Consider the following 10,401-nt stretch of genomic DNA (forward strand, 5'->3'; position numbering starts at 1 on the left):
TTAGTTAATAAAATATTACCACAATAGTACATATTTGACCATTAACTTAACATTAGCCCTTGCAGTCTAAAAGAACTCGCCTCTGGTGTTGTCGGTTCATTTAATACCATTTATTTTAAAAGTATGTTGAATTTAATATGTATGTATGTTAATGTCAATGTTTTTTTTTTTTTTTTTTTTGTCTGGCGAAAATGAATTTGAGTAAAGAAGTATTATAACAATCGAAGTCTGCAGTATTGTTTCATGAAGATGAAGTTCCCAGGCGTGATGCGTTGTTCGATGTTCGAAATTGTGTTCCTTGGCATTTAGAATGATACCGATAATGCTTTAGAACGCTAGCCTCGACCCAGAGCTCTGCCCAAAGGTCCCGTTTGACGTTGGATTGTCAATTGCTTTATGACGTCACGGGCGGTTCATTATGACATTGGAGACATATCAAATATAATCCATAGCCTTTCAGAGATTGCTTCATTGTAGCTTTATCGCTTTCATGAGCAAGATTACTCTCATATGCCGAATAAGACTTCTCTTCTAAGGCAAACATGAGTTCTGGGAATCTTGGGGAACGACCCCCAAATAGGTGAGTAGATAATTTAGCCTAGTATGAATATTTGTGGTATGACTTTAATATTCATCTCGCTGAGAATTAAGTTCTAGGTGGATGTCCGTGAAACAGGTCCACGCTCAAATACATTGAAGTATATAAGCCAATGACGTAAATGAATTAGCCTAAATAGTTCATGGTATGGCTATAACCTGGCTGAAATGACGGTCGCCCAAGAAATTAACAATATTTGTTTAATTTTAGACGTAAAACTGCAAGAAAGCCGAAAGAACGAGACAACGGCCTGCCAGTTCTGAGCAAGGTATGTGAATAAAAGCACACTTACCGGTAGTTAAATGGTTGAAATAGGAATGGACTTTCCTGACCAACAATTTGGCGAAATGTAGGCTAATCTAGACTGCTGCACATATTGCAGTGTTTCCCATACATTGACTTATTTGTGGCGGCCCACCACAATATCAACACTGACCACCACACAATGATTTTGCAGGTTGTACTAAATTGTGCTTAAATCTGGTTAGCATCATAATCACGCTGTGCTAATTTGTTTAAAAAACAGTTGCATTCAAGTTAGTTCTGCAAACCAACCACCACAAATGGAATTCAATTCTTTGGGAAACACTGTAATGTCAGTGATTTGAATGTAACTATGAAATAGAATGTGAATATTTTATATGGCTGGGCTAAAAAAATAACCTATCAATAGGCAATAAGGAAAAACTATGATTATAGCTTACATAGTGAACAATATTATTCTAAAGGGGAACAGAGGCTGTGGCTTGGGCCTTTCTGGCCAAACTGTCTTGGGGAACCTCATTTATCTGCTCATTTTTCAAGATAGAAACATCACTTGGAAGGCCAAAAATAATTATATCAGTTTTACTTTCGTTCAGTTGAAGAAAATATCTTGCCATCCAGCGTTTGACGTTACTGAGACAGTTAAAAATATTCTCCAATGAACAAATGCCATCAGTGTTCACAGGCAGGTAAAACTGAGTGTCATCTGCATAGCAGTGATACTGAATGTTATACTTATTAAAAATTTAGCCAAGGGGTAGCATATAACGAGAGAATAAAAGAGGGCCCAAAATGGAACCCTGAGGAACACCACACTTTATAGGGGCAGAGGAAGAGGAGAAATTGCCTAAACTAACTGAAAATGATCTATCACTAAGATAAGGAGAGAACCATTGCAAAACAGTGCAATGTGACCAGTCCCTTATTGGCCAGGGTTGAATATTTAGAGGTGAGGACAGTGCTGAAAGTCTGTGTTTTAGGAAAGTGATGATGTGAAAATCTTTTTTTATAGCCGGATGAGTGTCCCCCGGGTCCCAAACCCCACGGTGGAACTTCAGGGACTGCCTTGCATGTGATATCTGGGGAAGGGCTTCGATCGAGCAAACCCCAGAAATCTGGTATACGCATGGTATCTGGTAGACCCTACCAGCAGGTGAGGCCTTTTCATTCCATCCTCACAGAAAGTGTCCCCTGGGATGCACTCTCCTAGTGTGTGCAGTTGGGGGACGGGCGACCCCTCACAGAGTAGGAATTTACCTGAGAACTGGTGTCTCTGCCCATGACCCAATCAAACCCAGTAATCCACCCCTTACCACCACACACACACACACATACAGAGAACGGCAGTCAGTGCTGTACCTCTATGCCTTTGTCCCTATCCCTTTCTCATTCCAGGTAACCCTACCTGCCTCTCAGGAGGTCTAGTTAGTGCCTGTGGCACACCTGGGTGCAAGTCAGCTGGATGAGCAGACTAGATGCTTTTTAAACCCCCCTTTGTCTTGCCACTATATACACCACAGGAGCATTCACATGCTGCAGGAAAGTTGTCACCCGTTCACATTTCATCTGTATCTCTGTCTCTTCCCCACAGCACCATCTTGGCACATTTCCTCATCTGGAGAATAAGCCAGTGTGTCGTAACCCCCTGAAGACCAGCAGCCATAAGGACATCCTGCCCCGTATTGCTCCTGTTATCCACAATACTCCTCCTGTGATCCCGCCACCCAGCGATGTAAGCATGTCAGGGTAGATACATGTGGAAAACTGTCAGGGTTTTCACTGGGACTGTCCATCACTTAAGTGCTTTCACTATATACAGACAGGTAAACCCAAGTGGAACTGTGTTTGACTGAATCTGAATCTGCCATTAAACAGGACGATAGGCCTCGGACCTCGAAATTCAGGTCCAAAGTGGAGAATCTGCCAGAATGCGTCAACAGTAGGACAAGTGCAGGACACTACAATGGAGCAAAGTCACTGCCCCTAACACCAAGAGGTACAGAGAAATTCAAGTGCATTGGGTGATAAAAGACAGCGGATATCTCTGTAATGACTGAGTCTCTCTGGCGACTGATATTTTATTTGTTAAATGTTTTTTCAGAGGCACTGAAAATATTCAGGGATAAGCTGTCGGAGTTTGAGCAGGAAGAGATCATCAACTTTCCGGAGATCTACTTCCTTGGTCTCGATGCCCAGAAGATCGAAGCAATTAAAGGGGCTCCCCAAAACAATGGCTTTGATGATGAGAATGGCATGTACATCAAGGTATCCTGTCTTTAGAACAGTGCAGATGTCATACTGTAGGCATCATTGTATCATTCCTTATGAGGTGTACACGTATTCGGTTGTCCGACGTCATGGGCCTAACAGCTTTTTCCTCCAAAAACATTTACTAGCGCAGCCAGCCGGTTTTTACTTGTAAACCTTATCACCATCACCTCAGTTTAGTGAGGATTAAACAAAATCGGTTAACTTTAACAGAGTAATTGCTGCAGCTGTGCAGCCAGATGATATAATCAAGGGTGCCGTCCAGGTCCACGAAAAATAGGATTTTATTAGGTTGAGTCAACAAGTGAGTAGTAGGATGACAATTTTCTTAAAGGCTACTCTGATAGTGGAAAAAATAGTTTATTTTACTGTCTATAGAGAAAAACGAGCGGCTCTGAAAGCCGTTGGACCCGGAAAGAGAATTATCAGCCTATTATTGCATAATAACCGAATACTTAGGTGTGCATTGTCATGAAATATTGTTTTTCTTTATGGATGTTCAAGGTTTTGCATGACCACCTTCAATACCGCTATGAAGTTCTGGAGGTAATTGGAAAGGGATCATTTGGTCAAGTCCTGAAATGTATGGATCATAAGACCAAAGAACTGGTTGCTGTTAAGATTCTTCTCAACAAAAGAAGGTAAAAAGACTCCATGAATGTATATACTTTCTATAGTTCAATACATATTTCTATTATGTTATTAATTCATGTGCTTTGGGCACAGATTCAAGCAACAAGGCCTGGTGGAGCTCAAGATCTTGGATCGGTTGCGCAAGAAAGATCGGAACAACCACTTCAATGTCATCCACATGAAGGAGTGCTTTATGTTCCGTGACCACCTATGCATCACCTTTGAGCTCCAGGGGTAAGGCTAGTGGACGGCCGGGAAATTAATCTAAGAAAACTTCTCATTAGTTCACCACATGTGAGAAAGATGGTGACCGAAGATGATTAAGCCTCCAGAATAAGGTCAAAATAATCAACGGCAAAATGTATTCAAGAATTGGCACTTGATTACTGTAATGTAATGTGACATTTAAAAAAAAAAAAATAATTCACTTAGCTTTAGTGGTCTAGAGGAAAACCAAAATACATTGGCTAAATGGATATTGATGATGTGTTATTGTTTTTTTATTAGAGCACTTAGCACATCTGATGTGACTATATACTGTACCTTTAAAGAGCCACTTGTTTTTTTTTCCCATGATTTCAGAGATAACCTCCATGAGACTATGAAGAAGAACCGCTATAAGGGCTTCAGCCAAGCCACAGTGCGTCGCTTCACTCACTCCATCCTTAAGTGCCTGCAGATGCTTCATCATGAGAAGATAATCCACTGTGACCTAAAGCCGGTATGCTATCATTGCTCCCCATCCATCTGCTTGCATGATGCAGAATGTCCTGCCATTACTGTTCATGATCTCAATGCTGAGTTGATGGGCGTTTGTTGCAGGAGAACATCGTTGTTACCCAGAACGGCTCGCAGAACATCAAAGTGATCGATTTTGGATCTAGTTGCTTCGATCATGAGAGAGGTGTGTGAGGCACAGCCCTTCCCTGTTCGTCCTCTTCATCATCCCCACAGTCTAGTCTCCCTCTCATCTCACCACTTACCTCTGGGCCTTCTTGTCCGCAGTGTACTCTTACATCCAGAGCCGCTTCTACCGCTCCCCTGAGATCATCCTGGGCTGCAGCTATGGCATAGAGATTGATATGTGGAGCCTTGGCTGCATCATTGCGGAGCTGTACACCGGCGTGCCACTCTTTCCTGGAGAGAATGAGAAGGACCAGCTTGCCCTCATCATAGAGGTACTGTCTAACAGCAATTGTTCCGTGTATCTAACACAGGTTCTCCATTTTGTGAATGAGTGCTGCAGTTGCATGTCATGATCGTTGAGGTGTGTTTGTGTCTCAGGTGCTGGGAGTGCCTCCGGAGGAGATGCTTCAGACTGCGCCTAGGATGAAAAAGTTTTTTGGTGAGTTCCTGATATCAGGTGCAGTCATGCTACAGGACATGACCTGAGGAGAAGATGGCCCCATGAGAGTTTGTCCCTATGTAAACGATGAGCCTTTTCTCCCCCAGAGCCTAATGGCAAACCAAGGCCCTACACTAATACCAAGGGCAAGACCAGAAAAACTGGATCCAAAGATCTGGCCAGCATTCTGAAGACCTCTGATCCACTCTTTCTGGACTTCATCAGGGGCTGCCTTGCGTATGTATCAGTGCAGTACAAAACATAGAATCCAAAATGAGACATAGGGCAACACAGGGCAGACATAGGGTAGAGTGAGAGGGATATGGTGGCATTTTATCGTTTCTAATTATGCTCACATATAGATTCTTTGACACTTCACTACCTTATGCAGCTGGGACCCAACTAAGCGCATGACTCCGGATGAGGCCCTTCAGCATGATTGGTTTGCTGAGGCCAAAAACAGGTGTCACACAAGGATCCGTACCTCTAGGAAGACAGTTGAGGTCAACACCCCTCCCCAGTCCCCCAAGCAGGCGGCCGAGAAATCCATCCCTCTGGTGGCCGGGAAGTCCATCAAGCAGGTGGCCGAGAGGTCAATCACGGTGGCCGATAAGTTTCACCGACTCTACTCTGCTAAGTCCTACAAGCAGGGCCAAGCAGGAAAGACCGATAGGCAGAGCCCCGGGAGAGACAAGCTGGCTTCTCTGGACCACCAATCTGTACCAGGTGCGACGGCCTGGAAGTATGCAGCGGAGGGAGCAATCAAGGTCCCCAGCAGTGGTGGCAGCAGGTGCAAGGTGGCCAAACCAAAGTCAGCCCAAATTATCATCCCCCATGGATGCCACAACCCTTACTTCAGACCTGGATCTTAAACAGGTCTGGCCCCGCCTCAACTGAGAGGCAACAACTAGGGCTGTTTTGAGGGTGGTTTTAAGGTGGTATTGATTTGCTCATCCTTCTCGTGTGTATCCTTACATTCTTGACGCTAAGGGCCGGATCCACCCAAACTTCAGGAATATTTGGACATACAGGAGGTATTGACAACTTAACAGCTAAGTTACCCCTTGCCCTCAAACTGATGCCCTTCATTAGGCCTACTGGCTATAGGGTCAAGGATGATGCTTGATTTGTGTGTGTCTGTGTGTGTGTGTGGTGAGGAAATGACAGTGCTATCACACCACTGAGGTTGAGTAACCTCCTGGCACACCTCAGCTCCCAAATTAAAAAAGTGCTCACCTTTAAATGTTAAAGACCAAAAACATGTCAATTGGTAAACTGGTGGACCATGCTGAATGACAACTTTGCAATGGTTCGTAGGAAATTAATTGGATATACACTTTGGATATTCGGCCACCCCTTTCTAAATTTCTTACTATGCTCCCAATGTAGCATTTTAGTAGACTAGTCATTGTATTTGACATCTTGAAGATATTATATTGCAAGTATATTGGTGCTCCTAAGATGAAATATTTACTGCAGACACACCTTTGTAAAGTATTTCAGCCTGCATATATTACACAGCCTGAATTAAATCACTGAGCTGTATTTCTAACCTCTACATTTGCATGAATGTACTTGTCCATCTGTTATTAACACCCAAGGGAGCAGATGTCAACCCTTAACTTTCTCACTGTAATTCTGTCATTTGTTGCCACTTTGCAATGATTCTTCTATTGGATAAATAATTTAACCAAACCTTCCTACCATGCACCTAAAGCAGAATTATAACATTGAGTGCGGATCACTTAAAGGGATCTACGCACCTTTGTAACATAATTAAGTCTTCCTTTATCACTCATTCTCTGAATTGACCACTGAACCACTGAGTCCGAATCATTGTTTTTGACGTACGCACCTTTGGTTTATATTATCAAAAATAACATAGAATAATAATTAATCGACCTCTAAAACTGAGCTTTGCATGGATATATTTGAACATCTATTATTTAAACATGGGAGTAGATCTTATCCCTCATATACTCATCTAGTCACAGTAATTCTCTACCAAAGATGCAGAGAGTACTGCCTAAAATTCCAGATTGATCATGATTTGTTTTGAAGTGTGATGGCTCCATCTAGTAGAAATGTTCCTGACCTGAGTGATTGTGACGTGATATGATATCATAAGCAAGCAGCATCATTGACCTTAAGCTTTTACCAAACCATCATTATAGACACAATTGGACCCCCACACACACACACACACACACACACTCCTAAATAAAATTAAAAAAAAAATAGACCAAATTTGACCCTCCACAGCATTGGCATCCCCAAATCAAACTTTGGTTCATCCTCGCCTCTGCCACATATTGTACTTACCCAAACTGCCATCACATTGGGACTTTGCCTACAGCACTGCAGATAATGACACCTAGACTGCGCCTGTTGGGCCCCTCTGCACTTGACCATCATGACAGACTCAATGGGACTTCCCCATTAGTCCCCCACAATACCCCGATCTCTCCCCATGGCACTAGACATATAATTCACTTAACATAACAGTTCCCCATAGCCACCCATATCCCATTCTTCCCTAATAAATGACAAGCATGCAGTTGGTGGCCATGTGTTTTTCTTTTAGGTGACTTTGATCACCTCCTTCCTTCCTGGTTTGATTCCCCCCCCTGTAAAACAATTGTTAAATTGGATATCGGTATTAGCAATGCCTGTGCATATTGTGTGTCATACATATGTAATTATATTGTGTGTGTAGATATTTATTATAGTGGATGGAATCCACTATCTTGAAATCTCCTGGCTTCTTCTTATTATAACCTTTTTTCTTTTTACCTTTTCAAGAATTAATGCGACTCTAACCGCTTAACATACAGACATGTTGAAATAACCGTTCTGAAGGTCTGGAGTGGGGCAAGAGATGTATTTTTTCAGATTTTTAAAAAAGTTTATACTTTTTGAGAAATAGGGGATTAAAAATGTTAAAAAGCTCATTTTCCCCCCATAAACTTCAAAGGCTGTGATGTCATAATGGCCTAAAGGCAGCTGCGCTTGCTTTCGAAGTGGCATAAATAGCATTGAAACTTTCGAAGTGGCATAAATAATAGCATTGAATGTAGACATGTGGCATCATTTCTAGCTAATAAAAATAAATATATCCATCTAAACGTGTTTTACCTGCTAGGCAGCAGCTTAGCCACATAACACGGATTCCATGGCAGGTAATAGAAAGAAAGAAAATTCCAGTGGATATTTCACGTCTTCTCAAAGACTGGCGGCTGTTAAGAGCGACGTTTTTTGCCAAAAAAAATAAAGGTAAAACACGTCCGTGAATTTAAGGATTTTAACCGCATGCTGTGAAGTGACATGCAGATCTCTTTTACGGAGGAAACCCATGCTAAAATAAAACTCTGTAGTCACGAATTTGATCATGTTGGTATGAATATATGTAGTATGTGATTCCTACAGTGTAAAAATATACTAACGTCTTAGAAACGTTGTAAAATTATTGAAATAGATTAAGAAAGCCACCGCTATGGTGATTTCTAATGGTAGTTTGATTTGTTTAGATCCAGTGAAATTGCTGCCTTGGCAACGCTACGTCATGGCTTCGGGACTCTGTTCCATAGCTCTGTTCCCGGGCTAATTATGACCGCCGCTTATAGGTTTAGTCAGATTTTTTTTTTTTTTTCTTTTTTTTCGCATGCCCAAATTTCCGTCAATGATTCCCGGGACACTGAAAGACCGGGGTACACGAAACTTGGTGGACATGTAACCCCACATGGATAGCATGGAACCATCGATTTTCGTTTTGATCTGTAGCCCCCCCGCTGAATTGGACCCCCCCGAAAGGAGGGTAGGGCAGACACAGTTTTCTGTGAATATCTCGAAAACCGTAGGGTTTAGGAGGACCATTTTTTTTGTATGTTGATCTCAAGGGGCCATGTCAACCCATTCCATAACCACTCATTTCATGTATAGCGCCACCTAGTTAAACACAAAAAAGTAAAAAATGAGGTGGTGTAATTGAAGGTATCTGTGACCTAACATAGTCAAAACTGCACGAAATTGGAAGTGTAGGATCATTATGACACCCTCTGTATGCACGCCAAGTTTTGTGGAATTCCGTTCATGGGGGGCCACACAATAAATTAATTTATGTTACTATACACCAACTGGCCTGTAGGTGGCCGGAGACAGTTTTCTGTGAATATCTCGAGAACCGTAGGGCCTAGGAGGGCCACCTTTTTTGTATGTTGGTCTTAAGGGGCATGTCAACCCATCCCATTACCACTTATTTCATGTATAGCGCCACCTAGTTAAAAAATTAAAAAGCAAAACATTAGGTGTTTTCATCTCAATATCTCTGGCTGACAAGGTCAAAACTGCACGAAATTAAAAGTGTAGGATCATTATGACACCCTCTGAATGCATGCCAAGTTTTGTGTACTTTCGATCATGGGGGGCCTTACAATAAAATAATTTATGTGTACATTTAGTGACGTACACCAACAAGGATTCCCGGGACACTGAAAGACCGGGGTACACAAAACTTGGTGAGCATGTACCCCCACATGGATAGCATGGAACCGGCATTTTTTCGTTTTCATCTGCAGCCCCCAGCTGGACTGGACCCCGAAAGGAGGGTAGGGCAGACACAGTTCTCTGTGAATCTTTTATGGTATGTTGGTCTCAAGGGCCCACATCAACCTGGCTCATAATCACTCACTTGTGATTTGCCCCGTAAAAAATGAAAATCAGTAGGATTAAAAGAAAGCCAAAATAAATATTCATCATCATCATCATGGCTGCATTTTCAGTATTGGCGAAGTAGTCGTTTGTCCACTAGATGGCGCATCGTTGCAGTGAGGCGTAATTTTGTTGGAAGTTAAAAGTGGGTTGGAAAAACAATGAACGCTTCATACAAGGACTGTAATTTACGCTTGCGAACATCTAATAAGGATAGGGCGATGTTCACATGAAGTGTAATTCCCATTTCTTCTTGAAGCCGAAATAAATCTGAGGATGTTTATCGGACATGCTTGGTTTTACTGCAGGTACGTTAATCTTGTAATATCAATAAGGACCTAGGTAATGTTACCGTTAAGCGTTGGTTGAGTGATGGAGGCATTTGATTTATTGCATTTGTAGAAAACTATAAATGCGGTTATACCAAACAAATGTATAGCAGCACTGTTTGTATCTTTCGACTGTCATTTATTGCACGTGCTACAAAATCATTCTGTGCAATGGAAGATTTACCAACGTTACACCGGTCTGATACAGTTTTGCCTATACATGCGTGAGACTGAGGCGCCTGTTTATTTTTGTTTTA

General features: G+C 42.1%; 1 protein-coding gene across 1 annotated transcript; it reads left to right on the plus strand.

Moving 5' to 3' along the window:
* Window positions 1-471: 471 nt before the first annotated feature.
* On the plus strand, window positions 472-7,292 carry LOC125311062 (dual specificity tyrosine-phosphorylation-regulated kinase 4-like). The gene is made up of 14 exons (XM_048268875.1): window positions 472-580; window positions 809-866; window positions 1,875-2,015; window positions 2,454-2,594; window positions 2,738-2,858; window positions 2,964-3,127; window positions 3,635-3,771; window positions 3,857-3,997; window positions 4,346-4,484; window positions 4,586-4,667; window positions 4,769-4,941; window positions 5,048-5,108; window positions 5,216-5,345; window positions 5,500-7,292. The coding sequence occupies exons 1-14, from the start codon at window positions 543-545 to the stop codon at window positions 5,978-5,980; spliced, it is 2,007 nt and encodes a 668-aa protein (XP_048124832.1). The 5' UTR covers window positions 472-542; the 3' UTR covers window positions 5,981-7,292.
* The last annotated feature ends 3,109 nt before the right edge of the window (window positions 7,293-10,401 follow it).

Source organism: Alosa alosa, chromosome 17 (assembly GCF_017589495.1).
Source record: "Alosa alosa isolate M-15738 ecotype Scorff River chromosome 17, AALO_Geno_1.1, whole genome shotgun sequence".
NCBI classification, from domain to species: Eukaryota; Metazoa; Chordata; class Actinopteri; order Clupeiformes; family Clupeidae; genus Alosa; species Alosa alosa.

What these genes read in the sequence shown, in the direction of transcription:
- LOC125311062 (XM_048268875.1), top strand. Translation starts at nt 543, where the DNA reads ATGAGTTCTGGGAATCTTGGGGAACGACCCCCAAATAG. An exon ending in GCCTGCCAGTTCTGAGCAAG is followed by an intron (nt 867 to 1,874) that starts GTATGTGAATAA and finishes CTTTTTTTATAG; the next exon opens with CCGGATGAGTGTCCCCCGGG. An exon ending in TTGCTTCGATCATGAGAGAG is followed by an intron (nt 4,668 to 4,768) that starts GTGTGTGAGGCA and finishes TCTTGTCCGCAG; the next exon opens with TGTACTCTTACATCCAGAGC.